This window comes from Pollicipes pollicipes, unplaced genomic scaffold, assembly GCF_011947565.3.
Source record: "Pollicipes pollicipes isolate AB1234 unplaced genomic scaffold, Ppol_2.1 Scaffold_6138;HRSCAF=7277_pilon_pilon_pilon, whole genome shotgun sequence".
In the NCBI taxonomy this organism is placed as follows: Eukaryota; Metazoa; Arthropoda; class Thecostraca; order Pollicipedomorpha; family Pollicipedidae; genus Pollicipes; species Pollicipes pollicipes.
This window is the reverse complement of record NW_023596818.1, coordinates 7,676,667-7,701,242: the sequence shown is the minus strand read 5'-3', so window position 1 is coordinate 7,701,242 and position 24,576 is coordinate 7,676,667. Positions and strand designations below refer to the sequence as shown.

At 50.6% G+C, this 24,576-nt stretch overlaps 1 protein-coding gene across 1 annotated transcript; it reads right to left on the bottom strand.

The window, feature by feature from the left end:
* Positions 1 to 911: 911 nt before the first annotated feature.
* LOC119106292 (uncharacterized) lies at positions 912 to 11,966 on the bottom strand. Its single transcript, XM_037229909.1, has 4 exons — positions 11,487 to 11,966; positions 3,492 to 3,640; positions 2,897 to 3,074; positions 912 to 1,696 (listed from the first exon to the last, which is right to left on the bottom strand). Exons 1-4 carry the CDS (start codon positions 11,637 to 11,639, stop codon positions 1,577 to 1,579), a joined length of 600 nt encoding a protein of 199 aa, XP_037085804.1. The 5' UTR covers positions 11,640 to 11,966; the 3' UTR covers positions 912 to 1,576.
* Positions 11,967 to 24,576: the final 12,610 nt, after the last annotated feature.

The window sequence follows — 24,576 nt, the reverse complement described above, 5'->3', positions numbered from 1 at the left end:
GCCCACGTGAAGCGGCCACCTGCTGGGAGAGGTCCCGCCACCGGTGCCCGCTGAGGACCCACGTGAAGCGGCCACCTGCTGGGAGAGGTCCCGCCACCGGTGCCCGCTGAGGGCCCACGTAAAGCGGCCACCTACTGGGAGAGGTTCCGCAACTGGTGCCCGCTGAGGGCCCACATCAAGCGGCCACCTGCTGGGAGAGGTCCCGCAACTGGTGCCTGCTGAGGTCCCACGTGAAGCGCCACCTGCTAGAAGAGGTCCCGCAACTGGTGCCTGCTGAGGTCCTACGTGAAACGGCCAGCTGACCAGCTGCACCAGAGGAACAACATTGGAGTTTGTATTTACGTTGCATGAGTGACCCGGCCACCAGCCGCTCTGGTTCACCAGCTCGTTCTGCGGTATATACGAGGATCATGCGGCAGAATAGAATTTTCGTAGACTGGGTGCTGACAGGACGCGGAATCTGAGGCGATCCACACCACGATTATCCGCTATCTACTCATCAGTGGCGTTTATGTAAAAATGGCGAGTAAAATGTACCATTTGTTGTCCCATATTCGCGCAGGATGCAATTTCGAAGGGTTTAACTTGTAGAGTTATTTTGTGCAGCTTTGCGTCTTTCAGAAATCTGCCCATTTTAGTATGTCGAGGGGTTCAAGCAGCGTTGGGGGGAAGGCCATTCAGACAAGTGGTAATCGGAGGGGACCCAGGTGCTAGCTTGCTTTTGGATGGAGATAAAATAGGCGGAATCAGTCGGGTTTTGTGTGTGTCAGGCAGGATCAGTAGATTTACGATGTGTAACAGAGAGTTCATAAAACGTTGCGCTCGTGCACAGACTCGCGGCCTAAATTTCATGAAGGGGGGGGGGGGGGTCAGACCATAGGACTCTTCTTAGTAAAGCCAAAGCAGATCGCGAATTCAACTCGTTTGAATGTATTGGTTTAATTGATAATCTCACTTCATTTTCGAATCCAGTGTGCACTGATTTTAAACCCCCATCACAGGGCACGTACGGCGGTAAAATATCACAAAATTGTTGACCTGAGGGGAGGGAGTAGGCGGTATTCCCTCCCTGACTGTGTACACGATCAGGTATGATTCCAATCAAATATCTTCAGTAAGTATGATTGTTACCGAGTCAGAATTCACTCGAGCATGTTTGCCGCAATCAGCCTGATGTGTCTTTTGGCACGAATGATATGAGTCGACTTGCACAGTAATATTGTTCTCAGTAATATTGTTATCAGTCTCATCGGCCCAGCGGGGATTCATTGAAGTGTTTTTAACTGGAATCAGACGTTACTTGACTTAGACATGGAAATTACATGTAATGTCCCATTTCGACACCAAGCGGACACAATATATTCAACCATTGATGACGTCTGTCTTATTTTGGAAAGTATTCTAATATGAACCCGCCGGCAGGCGCAATACCGAACGCATGATGTTCTCGGCTGTTGTCATTCGAGCCGACTCACTTGAAACTGTTGCCAGAACCTACATCTCCTAATAACACATGTGTCGGGATGTGAGAAGGCACGGGGCTCTATCAACATCCGGTGGGTCACATCCTGTGGTCTCAGACCGCGGCCGGGTGGAGCGGGATGCTGGTCTCGGACCCGTCCACCCCTGTCAACACCAGGTTGTCCACGGCGATGGCATCCAGCTTGTGGTTGCGTCGGAAGCCGAAAATGCAGATCTGTCGAACAGAGTGCAGTCTCAGTCACCGTCACCAATAAACTGTGTGACGCACGCGTGCAGCGGGGGTCTTTGTTCACTCATGGAATGATGCCCTCACGACATGCATGCCCGTATATCGCGCAGGTGGCCACCAAATCTGTGGAGTCGGATCGCGGTACTCGGCCTTGGCCTTTGCGTGGGGTGTGTGACTCAAGGTGGTGCGTGGAGCGTGTGACTCAAGGTGGTGCGTGCGGCGTGTGACTCAAGGCGGTGCGTGCGGCGTGTGACTCAAGGTGGTGCGTGCGGCATGTGACTCAAGGTGGTGCGTGGGGCGTGTAACTCAAGGTGGTACGTGGGGCGTGTGACTCAAGGTGGTGCGTGGGGCGTGTAACTCAAGGTGGTGCGTGGGGCGTGTGACTCAAAGTGGTGCGTGGGGCGTGTCACTCAAGGTGGTGCGTGGGGCGTGGGACTCAAGGTGGTGCGTTGGGCGTGTGACTCAAGGTGGTGCGTGGGGCGTGTGACTCAAGGTGGTGCGTGGAGCGTGTGGCTCAAAGTGGTACGTGGGGCGTGTGACTCAAGGTGGTGCGTGGGGCGTGGAACTCAAGGTGGTGCGTGGGGCGTGTGACTCAAGGTGGTGCGTGCGGCGTGTAACTCAAGGTGGTGCGTGGGGCGTGTGACTCAAGGTGGTGCGTGGGGCGTGTGACTCAAGGTGGTGCGTGGAGCGTGTGGCTCAAAGTGGTACGTGGGGCGTGTGACTCAAGGTGGTGCGTGGAGCGTGTGACTCAAGGCGGTGTGTGGGGCGTGTAACTCATGGTGTGTGGGGCGTGTGACTCAGGGTGGTGCGTGGGGCGTGTAACTCAAGGTGCTACGTGGGGCGTACAACTCAAGGTGGTACGTGGGGCGTGTAACTCAAGGTGGTACGTGGGGCGTGTGACTCAATGTGGTGCGTGGGGCGCGGACCTCTTCGCACAGTGCGTGAACACCTGAACTACGCGCTAACGGATGACGTCTAGAGCCGCCATTTAGGCGATAAGCTGTGGCGCCTCAGGTAACAAGCCGAAACACAAGTCGAGTAGTCAAGTTTGATGAGGACGTCAGGATGACCTGACTAGGTCATGCATACCTTCCAAAAATGATGGCATATTTTCTCGCTCGGAGGGTGACATGCGTCGATGTTGAGTCATTAAGCGGGCGTGGGAGTCAGCTCCGTCAGACTTACCCTGGACTGGGTAGTTTGCGACGCCGGCACATCAGCCTCAGCCTGACGCCACTCGTTGTTGTCGGGTGTGGCGTAGGAGGAGAGATCGAGGAACGGGTTCAGCTCCTGGCCGCCCTCCACCCGCTTCAGGATCAGGTTAGCTGCTCCGATGTACATCGACCGGATCCAGTAGCTCAGTCTGCGTGCATCGACCGGTTGTTTGAGAACGAGTTATCGTTATGCTCGCCAACATTCTAGCAACAACCGTACATGCACTGTGCAGGGCTCGAGGATTCTTGACTATGAGGATTCCGTTGCTCGGCGCGAGAAAATGCAGGCATAAATTGCTCGCTTGCGTAAATGATGCGCTACTAGGGACAAACGAGCCACTGCTGTTGTTTGAAAGCCCGTTCTGGAGTTGCACTTTACATGTTTCCTTATTGGAGCGAGGCGAATTCGTTGAACGCTCCGTTCTCGGCCCCCAAATCCCGGCCAGGGAGTCCCATACCTCCTGTTGCAACACGCCCCAGTTCGGATCATGCGCGGCGCACGATCACGGTCGGGCCACCCCTGACTATGCTATGCCACAGATAGAGAACGGCACTGTGGTCATTACTTGATCTTGGCTCCGGCCGGGAAGGTCAGCAACGGACTGTAGAGATGGGCAGCCGCCGAGTCCTTTCCCTCGTTGGGGAAGACCATGGTGACGCCCGAGTCGCCGTCAGGTCTCTGCGGCATGTCCAGGTCGGAGGCGTTCCTCCAGAGCTGCGGCGGAGCGCCTGCCAGCGTTAGCAGGGTAGGAGGGCCTGGTGGGGTGAGGTCGGGGCGTATAACACACAGACAGCCATGAACGTGACGCACAGATGTGCGGCCAACGCGGCTGATAGCTTCATCAGGCTATTGATCAGGCTATTGTTGTCTCAGAGTGAGCTTTAGCCAGCTTTAGCGAGATCGCGGTGACTTTAGCGAACTTCGCCGAAGTCGTCACAACCTCGGGAGGCTGCCTGCTGGGTCTGATGCTGACACGGAATTAAGAACGGAATTAATCGTGACGTAACGATCGATATGATGTAAGGTGAGTTCATACCTTCACCAATGTACGTTATCTAGATAGCATAACCGCACCACCTTCTTGCTTCCTGTGTTCCGCTAAAGCAGTGAGCATGCCTGTCCGCCAGAGGCGGTCCGTGGAGACAGCAAATACGCCGTTTGACCCCGTTTGACCCAACATCACAGGCTATCTAAAACTGCATAGGGTGTCGAAGAATTACGCGGACAGTAGTTATAGATCACCAACAGTGTTGCCGTTACGTTTCTCTAGATTTTGCTCTAGCACGCCAGTCGTATGATCACCAGACTGCTCGTTCTTCAAAGGGTGTGAAACATGGCAAACAGCCGAGCTTGACAAGGAATAGCCTTCCTTGTAACTATCCTCAAATCACAGCATGTTGTAGCGTAATTTTACCATTTTTGGCACGTCCAATATAGTTGGGCGATTTCTCTGTGAGAATAACCCACCCAGTACGCCCTCAAAGCATTAGTACTTGTCAAATTGTGTCTTGGGGCTGTTTGTGCTGGTCAGGTGGAGCCTGATAATTCTATTTCAGTCAAGTTGAGTGGTCAAAGTTATAAAAAGCTACAAAAAAGTTAGAAAAGTTACAGCCTGAGGCAAATTGGAAGTCGCTTGTGACATAGGGTGTGTCAAATGCGCCTTTCACTGCCACGAAATGTAGTAAACCCATCACTATTTATGTTCTGACTCTCCATAAAGCACAAAATGCGAATTCGGAGCTTTTGTGATCTTGGGTCATGATTACGAAAAATACGCGTGAACTTATGCCAAACGTCACATGATGTCTATCAATGGCTTTGAAAGTAAGAATTTGTGTTTGCACAAGATGCACACAAGCATCGATGTGTTTTCTTCATGACTAGTCCATGAAAACGGTGTTTTTATCTACATGGTCCTGCGATCGAGCATGGTAGCAGGCCATGTCCGGACTTAAGCTGACCAGTGTTAGAACTTTTAGCAGTGGTCTGCTCCAGTGACAAGCTCGGTGGGTGATGACGGCATGTATGTTTCGCATGTAATGAATGGTCATTTCTTATCAAAAGGTGAACCAATCAACAACTTTGAACACCATCGGGGAAGTGGGATGAGGCTGTAATAATGTACATAACACACACAGCGCACGCATCGCCTGTGAGTGGTACTGCTGACATGAAAACTGGAAGTCTCCGACCGACCGTAACATATTTCCAGATAAGTGCTTTCAAATGCACATTTGATTGAATCTATGTACTCATGTAAATTAGTTGGGAGGAATAGGATCCCGCAGTCTCATCAGCAGCGACATGAATCGCTCAATTTCTGGTAACAACGCACACTAGTTTCGGATTCGCTCCCGCATATGCATGACAATGAGAGATTTACGGTATTCCAATCACGTGCCGCTAGCATGCTGTTTCACCTGGTGTTCTGCTGTCCTAAATTGAAAGTGAAAAGTGTCTCGGCAATGAGATCCTTCCTTCGCGACGGAATGGAACAGTCGGGTTTCGGGTTTCGCTTCACGCTCGAAGGTACGGTGGCTAGTTGCAGTCCGCAGCCGACGACGGGCGGCGACGCGGTTGGCGTAGTCATTCTGAACCACATAAAGCAAAGGTGCATAGGGCGCTTCGAGAGGCTGGGGAAAACCTCATCAATGAAGCTAAAAGCCTTACCGGTGAGGGAGAGCTTTTGAAACAAGTCAAAACGCTGAACGTGCTTGTCCATGTTCATGCTTTCTTCATTCTCCAATCCAACCCCACTGCCCACCCTCCCAAGCCGGCAAGCTCCGTTGGTACAGCAGTGTGCTCCCGATCACGAGGCCCCGGTTCGAATCCCCGCAGTTGCACGGTGGCGTAATCACACGATGGCGTATCGAGGAGAATATTAACCAAGCAGACAAATTGTAGCGTCTAGAGCAGTATTTTCAACTTTAAAGTTATACGTGAGCTTGTTTCATGTCTGATGCCTGCTTCAAAATCTTCAAGTATTCCCTTTAACATAGGTTAAATAATTGGTCAGTGCAATGGAAGATGCGCATTTCATTTCATCAAGTGCGTTTTCGTTCTTGCTACTGGTTAAGGTAACCGCTGCATTATACTGCGGTCAAAAGTAATGAAATGGGGTATTCATAGCTCAAGCATGGCCGATCGACATGTAATACGCTTTTAAGGTCCAAGGAGATAAAACCACACTGATGCCATTACTTTATTGTTAACCAGAAAGCAAGGGGACTATCTTGAGGAAACCAAAATACTTACTTTCGAAGCCATTGTAGGTCATTGCGTGACCTTTGACCTACGGTCACGCCGTCATTCTTTGAAATAGTGAATTAAGGTCAGAAAAGCTTCAATGGGTATCTTTTGCTTCATAGTGCAGGAACATGGATAGTTGGATGTGTTTGCCAGTTAAAATGGCAGATAAAAGCGCATTTGAAACAACCCATGACGCACGGCACTTCCAACTTGCCCTAGGCACTAATTTTTCACCCCTCGACCTGAACAAATTGAAATCGTCATATTCAGCTTCAGCGTTGCTCATGACGCTGTGTTGCAATTTTGAGGTAAACTCTTGATTTGAGGATGTAAAATTTGGCAGTGGGGGAATCGATCTCACAAAGGATGACTCAGTTGTATGTTTGATGTTATTTAGGATGCATCTAACTAAAGCCCCGCCATTGCCATGCGGGCCCGGGTTTTTTTTGCTCTGCACTCAGGGGCGCACGCAAGGTGGAGCACAGGGGCTACGTACATCCCCATCTTAGGCGTCGAGGGATCTCCAAATCCCTGGGACCGACGATCAACGACCCGATTTGAGGGCCCAATGGGCCTGAAGGGATGACCGGAGGTCGTTCTCAGGGGCACGGAACTACGGTCCGAGACCCCAAATGTCAGTCAGAGGGCCTCTTGCAGCAACTGAGTCTCCTGGGATAATGCAGGCTTCTACGTCAGCTAGAGGCCACCGACACTGAGCAGTCGGTTGCGTACAGTCGGGATTTCCTAAGCATAGACGAGGTCGGGGCCCGCAATTCACCTTATCCGGGGCCCCTGAAACAATTGAGGGCCCCCTGTGTCGGTCAGGGAACCACAGTGCCTTACCGGAGGTCAACTACCGACCATCAACGCCGAACAATCGGCTCCCGGTCCATTTGGGCCTCAGGGGCTCATTTCCCAAGCATGCACAAGGCCGGGGACCGCGATTTACGTTGACAGAGGCCCCTAAAGCAATGAGGGGCTCTGTGTTGGCCAGTGGTCCGCAGTGCCGCCTAACAGGGGGTCTTGTATTGGCCACGTTGGGGTTCCCACTCAAAACCCCCTGAAAAACGCCCCAGGCAGGATGATCTCTTAGGGTAATGTGAGCATGTCAGTGAGATATTACATTCTTCTCGTTTTCTATACGTTTTCTGCACAAGTCTACTCGTTTTATCCATGAGCCCACCTTTGATTTAATCCTGTACCAATCTTGGGATGAGGTTTAATCACATTCTGGGTCGACCATAGTCACGCGAATTCAATCGCGAATTTGACATCGGCGAACGCTGGATACCTGTAGGTGTTGCAAGTTCAAGAATATTAGTTTAAGATCCCCAAGCCATATTGAGATAGAGTTTGGGTAAAATCCTGCAAGTCACGTCAGCACGCCAGGCCGGATGGAGTAACCCAATTACATGATCTTTGAGATAGCTGAAACACCTTTCAATCCTTTCTTAGAATATTACATGTCATTGGATTGTAACACAGCGGATCACTCAACTTTGCTGAGCTGACCGCGGCTTTCGTTGGAGCCACACACGCGGAATGTCAAGTACTGCGTTGTGTCAACACTGACAAATGCTGCAATATTAAAATAAGACATCCGTCAGAATGATGTTAAAAGAGGTCAGAGCAGGTCCAGATAAAGTCAGGCCAGGTCGAGTAGGTCAGATCATTAAAGCGGATGACATTTTCCATGCCATCTGAGACCCAGGAAGGACTTCCAGAACGCACTGAAATATGAAAACACAAGGCTCAACAGTGTGCTTCTCAAGAAGAAAATATGACATTTATTGACCTTTGATAAAACAGGAAGTGCTGCTTAAATGCTGCTATCAAATTAATGTAGAGAAGTACCAGTCATATTCAAGGAATGACATTAGGGGCATTCGATTTGTATGGGTATTAGTGATATAACTAAGGTATACTTGATAGCGTCGTTTAACTAGTACTTCCTAGGATATCGAAGGCCGGTAGCTGTCAGCATAAGATCTCTGATCTAATAACGCCAACAAGTGAGGAGATCATGTTCTGACTTGCTTATGTCAAGTACAAAAGAACAATGGTAAAAATTACATCAGCTGTGATCTCTCCGCTGGCTAAGGGTGCTGAGAAGAGTTGGTATGGTGAGGCTACTGCAGTAAACATTTTCAGTAAAGAAGGGTGCTTTGTGGAAAGTTCATGAGACAGCTGCCATACTTGCCGCATTCCACGAACTTGGCCTGAGCTCACTTACTTTGGCGTGCGGCAGTTTTATCTTCAGGAAACTGCTGACATGCTGTCATTTTCGAACTGAACAAATTCCGTCAATGTGATGATCAAATAGTGACCTTTGCCGGTGTCAAAATTTAGAGACGGCGCAGCTGACGAAAATCCAGAACTCCACCACGGTACGGGGAAGTCAATTTCGAAACAAACTGTTGGGCCGTCAGAAGGAATCCTGGGGTTGTTGATATCTTTGTTCCATGGATCGCCATGGGCCCAATGTCGGAACATGAACGAGTTCGGAGCCAGTCATCCACACGCATAAAAAGGTCCCCTCCCACGACAGCTGTATATTTGGTACTAATCGGCTACGATTGGATAAATATGAAACGTTTTGATATAACGGGTCGGCCACCGAGTGGCTACACGGTGGACAAGATTCTCAAAATGGTGCTAAACGTTAGTCGGACAACGTTCATTTCTTCTTCGACTATTCTCGAAGAAATGGAGGGGCTTTCGGGAGCCCCGCCCGCTATGGCTAGATCAAATGTACCCATTCAAGGCTGGAGCACGTGGTTTGTTAAATGGACGACGACCAATACGTTGATCCTCAGTATATAGCTTTCTGAATGATTTGGGATGGGTTAAGTGCTGCGCACTCAACTCGTAAAGTAAATCGAGCTTGGCATCGTACCTCCGGTCGTATATGTGAGACCCGACGGTATAATTCCCAACAATCGTATATTAACGGAAAAAGCGCATTACTCATACAACATACGACGGGCTGTTGAAAATTCATGAGCATTCCTTAGTGAGAATTTACGTAAGCAAACAAAGTTACTTATATGATCCACTTTTTACGCTGCTAAGGAACTGCCGCTGTGCGGACCAGCTCTGACCCAATTAGACCGGGTGGCGGTCCGGTAATTGACGGTACTCATTACGCGGTCACGCCCTGACCCTGCTGGGGCGGGGCCGACCGGCCGCCGGGGTGGCCTGCCTCCGTTCCTCTCTGCGTGGGCCGGGACCCTTCCTGAGCTGCCTAGGGCCGGTTGGGGTATGCTGGCTGGTCAGCGGCGGGGCCCATTCGTGGATCGCTCAACTGGAATACGAGATCTTACAGAGGCATGCTTTAAGTGGCGCTGGAGAGCAGAGGAACGCACGGCGTCAATGGTAGTTTCTGCTGGAACAATGCATTGAAACTGACCCAGCGTTCCATCGCTCCCCAGAGCTGGGTGGCTCGCCTTTGTCCTTTCTGGCCCTTTACATTGTTTGCAAACAGACAGAAAGCCTCGCATGGAACGCAGTATCAGGCGAAAAGAGCCTAGGAGGCTGCGATTCACCGATGGTAAGGCTCTTCCTCCATTAAGTTGTTCGGCGATCTACCGGTGGTAAAGCTCTTCCTCCATTAAGCTGTTCGGCGATCTACCGACGGCAAAGCTCTACTTCCATTAAATTGTTCGGCGCGTGATGTCAACGCTGGGAAGGCCAACGACAAGCATGGGTGGATACGGCAGCTGCGTGAGTTAGGAAGTGATATGCGTTTGAGGGGATTGGACGATAATGATAAATTCAAAGAGCATGACCTATACTGGAATGATCTCTCAAGCATCTGTGCATATCTGGCAGTTTCAGGCCCTGATAGTCTCAGTGACGTGGCATTGACATGTGGGCGTAGATCGCTTGTTCTTCACGCCCAACGTCTTCAGTGTTTGATTGCTTGCGGTGGATCCCCTCGGAAGCGTTGGGCTGCCATGGGAGTCTCGTAACCCATGACATTTGTGGCGGCCGTCGGACCATGTTGAGCCTATGCTCCAGCAGGAGGAACTCCAAACTCCTCTGACCTTTCCAAGTTGTGGATCGTTGCCAATACAAGCTCTTAACTTTCTGTAGAAAGTATCGGACCGTCTTTGATTTTGCACACGATCATTTTGGTTCGTGCCTGTCGCGAGAAATAGCCCACATGACCCATGTGTGTCGAAACTCCCTGTCTTCTGCATTGGCATGCTACCTTTGTACAGATCAAGGCACACGAATCCTCTGTTCCAGTTGCGTTGGAATCGTAGAGCTAGTTACGACTTCCCTGTTGTGCAAAGACACTAACTCCGCCACCTGAGTGATCCGAAGCAAGTGGTTATTTAACCTCACCATGATTCAGCGACTGGACGCACAATGACCGAACACGGCGTGGTAAGGCTCCCCTCGTCGGAAAAGACGATCGCCTCGAGGAAAGCTCCAGCCTGCGGTAGCTGTCAAATGTCCGTCTGGGATCCCAGCGCCCAGCCGTCTGACCGACGCGACGCTCGACCACGGGCAGATCACGTGGAGACCTTCTGAGCATGACTGAATTCCGAAACTGTTTGTTGTCAGGCGGACACCAGCGTTTTACGCTCCCATCCCGCATGTCTGCCGCCTGACATTCGCACGCTCGTCAGATCAGTGCTGCACTGTACGCCAGAGGCGGGGACCCATGCTGCCATCGATAGCAGACCGTGCGACCGTCGGCATCTGTTGAAAAAAACAGAGCTATGCGATGTCAGAGTTGTCTGTTCCCGACTATAAGGGGCATTCGCGACATGACATGCGAGTATGGACGCAAAAGCGGCTACTGCATTTCGACTTGACGTAGGCATAACCTCGGTAAAGTGTTTATACGGCAGCAGACATGACATTAACAGCTCCTCCCACATTTCAGACCGCCTTTTCCTTTCAGGACTTTCGTAAGTGCTCTGAGTTCGGAGAACGTCTCTAAGAGCCAGCGATTTGCCTTGCGCATGAACCTAATTTATGTGTTATGTTTTGAGCGCATAACCTTTACATCATGGGTAGTAATGCTAAACAGATATGGAGGCAACCTTGAGAAAGGCGTGGCATATAACTCTCCCAGATCCCGCAATATAAGAGTGTATCTGAGGCACCTAACTCCCTGTTGATCAAACTTCGACTACATCATGTCATCCTGTTTTTTTTCTCCTCGTTCTCGGGCAATCGGGTGACCATGACTCGACGCACCAAACATTTCCATAATTACCATAGAGTCTGGATGATCTGAGAGGAATTTCACTGACCGTGGACAGCCGACGGACAGGTCCGATAAGCCGTCACTCACCCAGTGCCCGCCGTTGTCGTCTGACCAGGTCTTCCAGTTGCTGCCCATGCCGTTCTCGAAGTTCTCGATGATGTCGGCCGCGCAGCCGGTCAGCATGCCGCTCAGCGTGCTGACCAGCAGCAGCGACAGCAGCCCGCTCCTCAGGGTCGCCATCTCGAGAGGCAGCCTTGAGCCTTGCTGACAGGTGTGCCGCCTGATCCGCCCCGTTCTGGACGGCTCAAGATCCTGCTCCGACGCGCTCCTAACAGCCCGAGCTTCGAGTCCGATCCACCCGACACTGTTACAGCGAACTTCAAGCACCTTGCTGTCCCGTTCCAGCGCACTTTCGCCGATGTGACGCTTGCAGGCCTGCTCTGAACACTTGGCCGCTGTTCCGACCGGATGCGGGCTGCCGCGAGCTGCTCTGACGGAAGGGAGGGAGGGACTAGCGACCGCCTGGGGAGGGCTTAAGTACCGGCCCCTATCTCACCTCCGGCACCCGCTCCGCCACCCGGCTGGGGTCGGCTGGCTCTGCTCCGGGGGCAGCACCTGGGACGCTCCCGCCCAGCTATCGGTCCCGGCCGGCGACGTGTCCTGTTTGCATCATGGTGGAGGCAGACGCTTCTGGGAGCGGGTCAGCTGGCGGCTTGGTGACGTCACAGTGTCATCACCGATATCGGCACGGAGGGTCACTCGCAAATGTTGGGATTTTAAAGCTACAACCTGTCGCTTTGACATTCGATGTCTAGTGCGTCGGTTGGCACAGCGGTGGTGCACGAATCATTAGTTGATTCTGAACTGACCTTTCGGAACTGATCATGTTTATTCCTTGAAGCCGATCATGAGACGACCAAATGCCGTTGTTACAACAAGCATGTAGATGCACAGACACTGCTCCAAACAGAGGAGCACGAAGGGTTTTAAAATGGAGGGGGGGGGGGGGGAGGTGCATTTCAACCGCAGCTGAAACCGGCCACCTGCCACCGCAGCCGTGCGCAATTGCTTGCGTGTCGCAAAACAACACTGCGTGTTCTCAAGCTTCCTATTTTTACGTGTCTACCCGTATTGTCTAGCTGTCAACATTCGGAGTCACATACATATTAGTACATTCCATACATGGGGTAAGGAGGGGGCACGTTCCCCAGCGGCTATTATTTGCGCACGCCCCTGCATACAAACGAAGTCAGGAACTAAGTCGGTGGACGTATGATGATGAACGGGACGCGACACGAATATGGTTACCGTTTCCGTGAAACGGCTTTGCACGAGACCGCTTCTTCAGTATCTCCCAAACCGACGCGTTTCAGGGCTGGCCTCTCGAAACACTGGCCGCGACCGTGCGCAGACCCGGGACATCGCCGTGCCCCCGACCGCCTGTCATCGGCGAGCAGCGCGAGCATAGGTGGCGCTGCAGTCGCCCGAGACGCCGCGTGACTGCAGCCGAGCCCGTGCGTCGGCCGGCCGGGGGCCTCCAAATGTGCCGCCTCGGCAGCTGAATGCTATTGATTTTGTTACATCTGCTCACTGGACCGTCTACGGCGCCGCGATCTGACGATGTATGCGGTAAAAATGGCAGCCATTTTGGCTGGGCGCGGCGCGGATCTTGCGTTATTGCCGCAGCCGAGGCGTCGCCCGCGCTAAGGACGATGGTATTGTCGGTATCTGTCTGGATTACCAGGCGCAGGTGCTACACATGTGGTCATTCGTCGCGGGAATTCATCACTGACGAGTAAATAATGGCTGGTAATTTTTTCGTGCTTTCTGAAACATAAAGGGATATTTCCTCCTTTACGAAATGCAATACAACACATCCTTCCTAGAGGGCTAGATTGTTTTAAGTTAAAAATAGTAAATTGGATATTGTTGATGCCAGATTTCAATAGGTGGCCCTTTTCCACATGAGGCCTTCCATTTCATATATATATACACAATGAAATTTCTACACGAGCGTGTTTATGTATTTATGTAGGTATGCATACATGTATGTATGCATGGTCTACGTCAGCTTCGATTGTCTTTGGCTTTCAGCCATTAACGCCCATCGATTATTCCTCGTCCGAGCTGAACAGGTACTAAATGTCTTCGGTTTTGACCTCTGAGCTCAGGCCGGTTGCCCCGAGGCCACACGCCAACAAATATACTCCACACCTCGGGCAGGGTGATGACCCCAAACGGGGTCAACGGGTCACGATCGGGGTCAAGTCAGAAGCAGCAGAACTTAATGCTGCCGATCAGCACGATCTCACTAGAGTTCAAACAAGATGACCTGAGGTCACAGAGGTACGTTATGAACCCCCAGATGAAACGGAGCGGCTTGGGGTCTGAAGCCAGCAGGCTGAGGTGGATTGCAATTAAAACTGAGAGGTTCGCCAACCATCGTGCCTTTCTTGTCGCCTGTAAAGCAGACTTTTGCGTGTCGTAGGGTGTCTTTCCTGAATGATTCCATCATTTGGACGCTGACGTACAAGCAAACCACATGATTAGAAGGACATCGCATGAGCTGGTCAAGCTTTGCTTCGACCTGGCGGATACAAAGGAAAAGACCTTCGAGAGCAGTTCTGCCACTTGATGACCGAATTCAAAGGAAGCCATACCACCAGCGAATTCACGATTTTGCTCGCAGAGCTCTCCTCTTACCGGGAAAAGACGTGAAGAAATGTCAACGACGCCAAACAAAAGAAACTTGGGCACCTCCGAGAGCATGTTGTCAACTGCGCAGCGCAGCTACTGCGCAGGAGCAGCAACTGAGGCAGCTGAAGGAATGCCATTCTCGTGGAGTGTTGGGCTGTCCTGCAGCTGGTGTGGTCTTGGCTGGTCCGGAGCCACGTAGCTGCGCTGGTATTTTCCTTTCTAGCCTTTTTGTACATGCTGTCGACGATGCCTTTAACCTGTCTTTTTATTTTGCTTGTCACGTTTGTCTGGACGGGTTGGTTGGTGGCGTCACTCAGTTCTGTTTTTCATTATTTTATTCATTTTTCGCTTTTTAGTTTTCAATTACTTTTATCCATTGCGACTTGCCCGGATCCTTCGCCAGCTCATCGGATGGCAATGGTATTGTCCCTCATGAGATTTTGCGGGACTTGCTCCCCTCCTCAACCCCGTTATTGGTACCCTTCGTTCTTATAGAAAGGATGATGTATCCAACGACCTCCTCAATATGCATGTCCAGGCATGGATCATATCCTTTTGACGGACACCACCTGGAAGCTTTATAATTTCGGTCTGGATCGACATTGCAATCCGAGCTGGTCTCAGAAGCGATACGCAATACTCACGCAGACGCATGAGACATTCTCATCCTTTGAGCTCAGAGACAACTTGAGCCAGAGGCTGTTTGCGGGCTGGGACGAAGTTCAGTCCATGCTCAGTCCAAAGAAGTTCAGTCCATGTTCAGTCAAAAGAATTTAATTGCATGTGCAGTCCAAAGAAGTTCAGTCCATGTTCAGTCCGAAGAAGTTCAGCCCATGTTCAGCACCGATATCTCGCCGTCCGCCAGTTTTCGGGCTGATAATTTGAAGATTTCGGCCGCGATTTTTCGCTGGGTTCCAAACATCAACGTCGAAGATGCTGGTGATATTCCGAATACTCTCCTCGATAGTAACATTTAGTCTTGATAGAAGTCCTAGCCTGGGTTGCAGCGAGTTCAGAGCGACAATGTCTTTGATGTCATCCAGAATGGCATCAACATATCGCCCATGCATCTGAGATTCGATGTCATTTGATGGCATTCGATGACATTTCATGGCATAACTTATTCCCCAATCGAAGACATAAAAGCTTGAGCATACGAGGCTCCGACTAGTGGCCCCATTTCCATTCCGTCTGCTTGGTAGAACAGCTTGCATGAAGGGCGTCGCAAGGTGCCTTGGTAGTATCCAGCCTCAGCACCTCAAGCATGATGTGAATGCAAAAAAAAGAAAGAAAAAGGGATTTTAAATGCTGATCAACTGTGCCTTGCATTTAAACGCTGCATAAACAATAATTCGTTTTCTAAAAACACACACGCACGCACACATGCACGCACGCATACACACGCACATGCACACGCACACATACGAGCATATGTTCACGCACACGCACGCGCACACGCACAATGGCAGTTTAGAATCTATTTCAGGAAGTCTTTCTCTTGCTGTGTAAATTATTATGTAATTGCAATTCCAAAATATCAAATAATGCAATTCCGAAACCTCAGGTCAATCAAGAGATGCCAAGCATCAGCGAGTTGCTTTTAGCCGCGATGACAACCACACAAACGCAATAAGAAGACTAGAGCAAGTGCAGAAAAGCTAATTAAATGCACCTTCGCGCGAAGTTATTGCATAGCACTTATACGTATATATATATATATATATATATATATATATATATATATATATATATCCAACTGATTTCCTATGCCTGCAGATAAAATCATGATTATGTGCACATAGAAGGTTGTCTTTAAGGCGTAGGATATCAGTGCACAACTGTACATTATTTTGACAGTGTTGGTGGCAAGACTGTCCGAAAAGGTTATCGCGCGGTCATTGCAACTATCTCGGAGCAAAAGGTGTCTGAAATGACGCTCGCTTTTCCAAATTTATCAGGCCTTTACTCTCCACGCGCGTTGCTTCAAGCGTGCAGCACCAAACTCCGATAAAGCATCATGCCACTATGCGTCGGAACATGCCACACTGCCTTTGTCACATTTGCACAATATATTGCGTACGGGCCGTCATCACCACTGAGTGCAAGGTTTGTTGGGTTCAACATTCCTCGGACGCTTGAAATGTTCCTAACGCCGTGCTAATGACATGCGTTTGCGTGCTGGAGATCGTCACTTCATGGGTTTCGTGTCGGCGCCTTTTCAACAAAACGCGAAAGAATGAAGCGATCCTTCGTGCATTCCGCGAGTAACGTGATAGTGGATTCCTAGTTCCGGACTTAACGGCAGCTCAGGGGTGCAAACTGCGTTTCAATTCGGCTTTAATAATGCCTCTATGACAAAAAGCCCGGCTGGATCTGCCGTAACGAGCCTGAGGTGGTTGTTAGGCATGATTGATAATCGCATGCCCCTGCCGGTTCGTGCATTCCTTGCCATTTTGACCCGGTGCAGTGGAGCATGCTTAACTCGCTCGACGGGCCCGTGCGTTCACAGGTTCGACGCCACTGGCCATGGGCAGCTGACGAGTGGCCGCCACGGGTCTAGTGTGGGTCTTAGACGAGCAGCACCGCGGGCCACCGGACAAAGTGTGGGTCTTAGACGAGCAGCACTGCGGGCCACGGGTCTAGTGTGGGTCTTAGACGAGCAGCACCGCGGGCCACCGGACATAGTGTGGGTCTTAGACGAGTAGCACCGCGGGCCACGGGTCTAGTGTGGGTCTTAGACGAGCAGCACCGCGGGCCACCGGACATAGTGTGGGTCTTAGACGAGCAGCACCGCGGGCCACGAGTCTAGTGTGGGTCTTAGACGAGTAGCACCGCGGGCCACGGGTCTAGTGTGGGTCTTAGACGAGCAGCACTGCGGGCCACCGGACAGCATCAAGCCGAGGGCATGTGGCGGTAGACCATGCCCCGGGACAGTGTGTCAGCATGCAAGCTGAGTGGGGCGATGACTCATGTCTGAGTGAGGAGAACAGTCACGGTTCGGGGCGGTGCGTTACTCCGTAGGCACGCCGTCAGGGGTGCGTCACGGTGGCGCCGGCCAGTCGCACGCAGATCGTGTTGCGGGTATGAAGCTTGGAAGGAGTATATGAGGTGCTGCTCGGGCGCGTAGGGGAGTCTCCCTGTCGGCGTTGCGTGCGGCAGTGCGCCGTTGTGTGTGGGGTGGTCCAGGCGAGATGTGATCACCGAATGCAGGGCGCCCGCCTGCCAGCCCCTCCGTGCCGTCCATACTGACATGGACTGTATGAACGCGAAGCGTGCATCGATTGACATGGAAGTGGGCTGCCATTATTTCGAGCTGCTTGGGCCTTCAGTGTGCGGGATGTGTGCGCATTTTGGAGAATGAGATTCTTGGCAAAAATGCAATAAAATATATCTGAGAAGCTTTTTGATGCATCTATGATTTTATTTATGATTTATTTATGTATTATTTATTTATGCTTTATTTATGATTTATCCCTGACTGGTGGTGGCTTTGATACCATGGATAAGTAACATTTGTTTTGCTGGATGGAGCCCCGAGAAAATTCTGCGAAAACATTCAACATTGCTCTCACCTCTCTTACTCCAAACATTGTCTCACCCCACTATCTGTCGGTGACAGCATGGGCTGCAAATAGGACGTGTTTACTGAAATGCAGCGCGGGTTAAGTATTGATGCTTAAGCGTAAACGCGCAATGTGTGATGGAATGCAAGCAGCAACAAACACAGCGCTGAACACGCCTCGTTATTGAGGTGTGCTGTACATGTGAGCTGTCAGAACAGTCGCAACAGCTGTTAATCGTGCTTTTTTTAGGTGACTAGTCAATGAGCCGCGCCTCCGGAAAACTAGAGGTACGGGGTTCGAATCTTCGCGGCGCCTGTCTTTCCTGCTTGGGTGAGAGGCAGGCGGCGCCATGTAACCTTGGCCACTGAGTGCGTCGTGAAATACCAGTGACAGCTTATCAATGATTCCACTCAATACAGGCATGCTGGATTTTATTCCTACACGACCGGCTCAGTGTTGGGAAAATCCGCTTCAGCTGTAATCAATAAAAAACTGATTGATTTGCAACTTTTTTCTGGTTTCCCCGGGAGTTGATCACATGGTGCGTTGCGGCTGACAAATGCAGTAGTGGTATTGACTCCCGGACCTTCACCGCGCCAGAAACGGATCCGTGGAACAAAATACCAGCGTGGACTGCTCACTGTCCAAATGCCTTGACATGCCATTCAGCAATAACGTGAAAAAGCTCGGTTCGTGTGCGGCGGAGCGGCAAGAGACCCTGGCTTGGACTGATGTATACGGACCGGCGCGTTAGTACTCCCGGCTTGCAAACTGTCGTCAAGGCACTCGAGCGCCGCGGTATAAAAACAGCCGCCAAAACCCCACAATAACCGTCATATCATGCGAGATTTGTGGCGCATTAGGGCGCCAACATAATTTGCAATAAAACGAGACGTTCCAGGGCATGTCGCAACGAAACGTTGTATGATTGGACAGGACGGGAACAAAGTTGCGGCGCCAGAACCCGTGATGAGATTCTGATGGTGGAATAAAATTTTGACGACTACAGTACGCCTATATTTTCTCTGGTGCGCCACCCTTACGTGTGTCATCAGCATAAAACCTTGTACGTCTCCGGTTGGCACTGGGGGATACAGAAATCAAGCCATTAGCACAAATCCGTGTATGCTCGGTAAGCGCAAGGGTGAAAAGCTACCAATTTACCTAATAGGATCGGAGGAAAATGAGCACTTTGTGAGAAATTTGGTGACAAAATTGCAAAAATGGGAATAGATTACAACAGACCATCCCAGATAGACGAAACTTAAAGGTGGTATTGGTTTGTACTCGCTAGCGCTTGCAGCGTTAGCTTGTGAAGAGCGCATTTCGAAGCACTGACGTTTCGCTGTGTAAGCAAGTTGAGCCATGAAATGCTTCCAAATAGAGCAGTTTTAATGAGGATAGTTTTTAACAGACGATATAAATATATTTGAAACTACACTACGCTCCGAGATCTTGCAAAGCAATGACAATACAGAACAGTGGACAAACCAGTGCTGACATCACAGATCGGCAGTGACTCAGTTTTTTTCAATGCCCCTCAGATCAATGCTTTTCACGGATGTTTCGGCCAAGATTCACTCAACACAGTAAACAGCATAAAACGCCACATACCTATGCTTATTACCAGTGGTAAGAGTCGTGACTGGCCATAGCACCTTGCGAAGGACGTAATGTGACGTGATGTGACGTGATGTGATGTGATGTGGTGTGATCGGTCTGCTACGCTGCGTTTTAAAGCGTCTTGCCATTCGGGACAGATGGCCTCCAATGCTCGCCATGCGCCTGTGATTTGGGTTCAGTGCAAGACTGCCGTCGGTTGTGTTTGGGCCGTGAGAAGGTCACCGATTTGAAGGATGTAGCAAATCGTCAGTTTGTTTAAGGCGTTGTGCGCCTCTCCAAAGGATCTACCATGAAGGGCGTCCCTGGTAGTAGCGCCAGAAAGCCCTGCCGATCTAGGAGGCTCGTCATTTGTGAATACCCGAGCTGTACCTTGGGAGGTAAACGGCGAAGGTTGACACGCGCCCGGGCGGCCGGCTAAATACCCTTCGCTCGCGTGGGGAGTCAATTTGACCCCCCCCCCCCCCCCACACACACACTGAGATATCGAGAACTAAGAAAGCTAGGGACACCAAGTTCACAGGGTGTGTTGACCTGTACGTGAACGCACTGAGGTCAAAGTTTGAGGTTCCTAGGTCATGACCTTTGGGTCAAAAGGTCGAACAAGGCCAAATTCCATGTTGCTCTCATAAAGTGAACCCAGAACCTAACTAACTGGTTCAAAGCAATAGACCACATGCTCATTTAAGGTCAGTCACCTCGTTTGAGCTTTTGAAGGACATGGTGACCAAAATCATACAAGACTGCTCTGGGTTTTCAGTTAAACAAGCGACAAAGATAACGCTAGGCAGTATGTTTCAAAAAAAAAAATGTTGACCTCGGTCATTTTAGGTCAACGACATTTTCAGACCTCGAAGAAGTCCACGGAAGATGTATGATGAGGTTCCTGCCATCAATAAATTCCAAATGAGCACCAGAAACTATCTCATACAGCAAGCTCTACAGGTTGGTTTTGACCTTGGTCTCACCTTCATTCCTGACCTTATGTCAACGTAATTTGCTCATTAAGAAAGCGTCTCAGAGATGTACGGCTTCGTCTAACACTTCGTTGTTACATCAGATTTAACGATTCCTCAGAAATTGTCTTCGCTGAAACCATGGTCTGATTTTGGCCTGCTATGGGTCAGCAACATTTTGAGGTACATCGAAGTTTTTTTTATCCCAGACGATCTGCTATTTAATTTCCACAGCTATGCAGAATTTTGCGCCTTTCGGAAACCATTCTGGAAAACCTTGGCGGGGGTCAATTTGACTCTTGCCCACCCGGACGCGTGTTAAAGCAACGCATGTCAAGGATTCATCCAGAGCTTCCTGGTGCTAAGAGGAACGACTGCTTTGGGGTAGAAGGCCCGAGTGTCGCTGACGTAGGTCTCGCACACTGCCCACCGCACCGCATATTCAGCGAACTCTCAAGTTGAAAGGTGTTAGATGAAACGCTTTTTATTGTCATCATTTTGCATGTAAAGCTAAATGTAAGCAATTGAGGTGTTCAAAACGTTGTGTGCACCTTCGAATATCAATATTGTATTAGTTTTTTGGTGGATTCCGATGGTTGAGACCGTGGCAGGAAGTGTAATGCCCACGCCGGTGACATCCATTTTAGTTCACACCTCAACTGGCCTATGTCAAGTAAACCAGCGGCATGTGATTTCATCGGTGTTTTTCGCGGCCTCTGATATCATCTATTTTTACAAACCTCCTTGAAACTAGGCGCCCCTGGGCCAAAAGGGTCAAATATTGTGGTAGTAGCATACAAGTTATTGCCAGTGGCGAGATGTTGTTGAGGCCTATCCACTGCTTTTTTGCGAGGCCCTATCTCGCTTAGTTTGGAAATGCCAGGGGCCTCTTTGCCCCCTCCCCTTCATCAATTCGCGTTATGAAAAACGGCAAATCAAAGCGAGAGTTAAGCGCTCCACAGCCTGGCGCCAGCGCTTCCCAGCCTTGCGTCGGACTTACGTTCTCTTCTGTGCCGGACACGCTGCCGCTCCAGTGGCGAACGCGCGCCGACTCTACTGACCGAGACGTGCTCACTTCAGCGCTGGATACGTAGCCTCTCTTGCGCTGGACATGTGACAGATCCAGTGTCGAAGGTGCGCCAGCTCCAGTGCTGGAAGTCGGTTCCTGTGTCAGACACGCGGCCTCTCCTGTGCCGGACACGGGGCCTCTCCTGTGTCGGAAACACGGCTGCCCTAGTGCATGACGGCTGCTCCCTTGCTGGACATGCGACGTCTCATATGATGGCACGTGGTCTGTACTCTGCCCGACGACCGCTCCCGTTTCGGACGCGTGGCCCCTCCCCCTGTGTCGGGCGTCTGACCGCTCCTGTGTGGGACATCTGACCGCCCCTGTGTCGGACATCTGACCGCCCCTGTGTCGGACATCTGACCGCCACTGTGTCGGACATCTGACCGCCCCTGTGTCGGACATCTGACCGCCACTGTGTCGAACATCTGACCGCCCCTGTGTCGGACATCTGACCGCCCCTTTGTCGGACATCTCACCGCCCCTGTGTCGGACATTTGACCGCTCCTGTGTCGGACGTCTCACCGCCCCTGTGTCGGAAATCTGACCGCCCCTGTGTCGGACATCTGACCGCCCCTGTGTCGGACATCTGACCGCTCCTGTGCCGGACATCTGACCGCCCCTGTGTCGGACATCTGACCGCTCCTGCGTGGGACATCTGACCGCCCCTGTGTGGGACATCTCACCGCTCCTGTGTGGGACATCTCACCGCTCCTGTGTGGGATATCTGACCGCCCCTGTGTCGGACATCTGACCGCCCCTGTGTCGGACATCTGACCGCCCCTGTGTCGGACATCTGACCGCCCCTGTGTCGGACATCTCGCCGCCCCTGTGTCGGACATTTGACCGCCCTGTGTCGAGCATCTGACCTCTCCTGTGTCGGACATCTCACCGCCCCTGTGTCGGACATCTGACCGCCCTGTGTCGGACGTCTGACCGTTCCTGTGCCGGACATTCAACAGTCCCAGTGATCGAAACAGCGACGCTTCAATGATCGGCTCACCGTCGGTTCAGTCAGATACTGGCGCAGACCCACTCTCTTAAGGGGAACGCTCCACATTTGAAGATATTGAAGCAAGCATTAGATACGATGAAATATGCTCACTTATAACGAATGGTGTGCCTTCAAATGGAAGAGACTGCTCTAGACAATAAATTTTTGTTGTATTCAGTGAATATGCTCCCAAATACACCGTTTTTTGATGGTGTCATCGTACCCTGTACAACATTGATTGAGAGCCAGTTGACTCCCGTTATAGCTGAAAATTGGGCTCACAGACGCCAGATATGAACAACTCGACAATTTGTTGGCCTTGATCGCCGCATGGCCGATGAAGTCATAGAATATGGATAACATGATGGCGTCATGGATGCCTGGTTGACCATGAAATAGTCTGCTCATATTCGCGGGCGTGTAGCTCAGCAACTAGAGGATTTAGGTATTAAGAAAGGCAGGACTAGGCACTGCACCAAATGATGCTCAAGACGATTCTTTTTCTTCAAAACCCCATACAGATGTAGAAACCCCATACAGATCCTTGTAGGATGCAGAACATTATAACGGCGTAATGCTGGTTAATGCAACAAAGATGTCACGCTTTGCCATATTTTCATGGGTTTGTGATGTGTTTTTAGCCGGTCCTAGGTGCATACATGGAACATATGGTTTACGGTACGTAAATATTCCCATAACAGGTTGCTGGACAGGTGTTTAAGCGGCTATGACGTGTGCGCCACCCCAATGCTCTCTAAAAAGTCGCGATTTTGTTCCGTGAACGGCGCTAAAATCGTAACTGTTGCTAAAGTCTAAGCAATGTCGTCATGTGGCGAAATAGTCCCAGTGCTCGAAATCTGAAATATTCAACCAATTTCGCTAAGCACGGCTTGTAACGCCGACCTTGATCCGCCATACATGTAATCTGGGCCATGGAATAGGCTATCCAGTGTTGGATTTCTGGTTGGTATTTCTAATTTGGAGGCCCTAGCCATCGGGACTTTTGGCATGGCCAGCAAATGCTACTGGAGTGCAAATGATATTCCCGAAACAAAGTATGCATGATGTTAATGACGCATTGCACTTAATTCTTCTCTACTTTGCATGGTGTATCACAATTATATTGATATCGCAACGGGTTCTGGCAGATCAGGTTCCAGGTGACAATCTAGACTGTCCCAAATTTTGTCAGCGGCGGAATGAAATAAAATTTTATAAATAAATATTCAACGAATATTTATAAAATAAAATAAAAATATAATAAAAACTGACGCTTCTAACCCTGGGTAAGTGCTATACCAGGATTCGTCAAAATCTCTCTTCTTGTGAGAGCGTTTCTATGTTCTTTCATTGCAACAGGCTCAATCATCTGGCGGATGTCCTTTGAACAAGAGAAACGGCTCCGTAATTGCGAAGCTTATTGGAATTGAAGTTTCGATATTGTGTCGAGAAGTATGCTCATAAAAGAAGAAGGCCCTGGAAAAGAGCGAATGAAATTGGTACGTACGTGTGCGTGTCCTAAACACGAACACGGCAAGTACGTGCGTGCCTGTATATGTAACTACGCATGTATTTACGTTCGCAGTTTTGCACGTCATGTAGTTGGTGCCTATGTAGTGATACATCTAGTTATGCACATAGTGCGCTCATCAATATACTTGTGCATATGCTTAGTTAATGCACGCTCTCACGTAGTTGTGCGCACGCAAGAGAAATAATCCAGAGACCAACTTGAAATGCAAGGCATGCTGATTCTAACGTTTGACAACCTCCTTTGTCCACCAATCACAGAAGGCATCTTGTCGGCCCACGCTGTCCTCCCAGCAGAGCACATCCCTGCTACGTCTGCCCTCTCGAGCCATACCTATGCGGCACTGGAGCGCTTCCGGGGCACGCTTTCCAATGCCGTCGTGTGATGGCTCCCGATCGCAAACATTCGCACAGCATTGCGTAATGCCTCCGGATCGCAAACATTCGCACAGCATTGCGTAATGGCTCCCGATCGCAAACATTCGCACAACCTTGCGTGATGGCTCCCGATCGCAAACATTCGCACAGCACTGCGTAAGGGCTCCCGATCGCAAGCATTCGCACAGCATTGCGTAAGCGAGAGACCGCGGCTTACCGGCGTTCAAAAAGCACACAGCAGGCGCGCGTGTATGTATACACCCTTATAGCACCAGTGCGTGCAATACAGCCGCAATGGAAGACCGTCCGCCGCTCGCCGCGGCTCGAATAAAACGTGACCCGAGAATTAAGGCGGCCAGGCAGCCCCGAAGTG

Excerpts from the sequence above, each read along its gene's own strand:
- LOC119106292 (XM_037229909.1), bottom strand. The coding sequence starts at position 11,639 with ATGGCGACCCTGAGGAGCGGGCTGCTGTCGCTGCTGCTGGTCAGCACG. Across the intron at positions 3,075-3,491 it reads CCGGCCGGAGCCAAGATCAA|ACTGAGCTACTGGATCCGGT; the intron begins GTAATGACCACA and ends CGATGCACGCAG. Across the intron at positions 1,697-2,896 it reads CGCAAACTACCCAGTCCAGG|ATCTGCATTTTCGGCTTCCG; the intron begins GTAAGTCTGACG and ends TCTGTTCGACAG.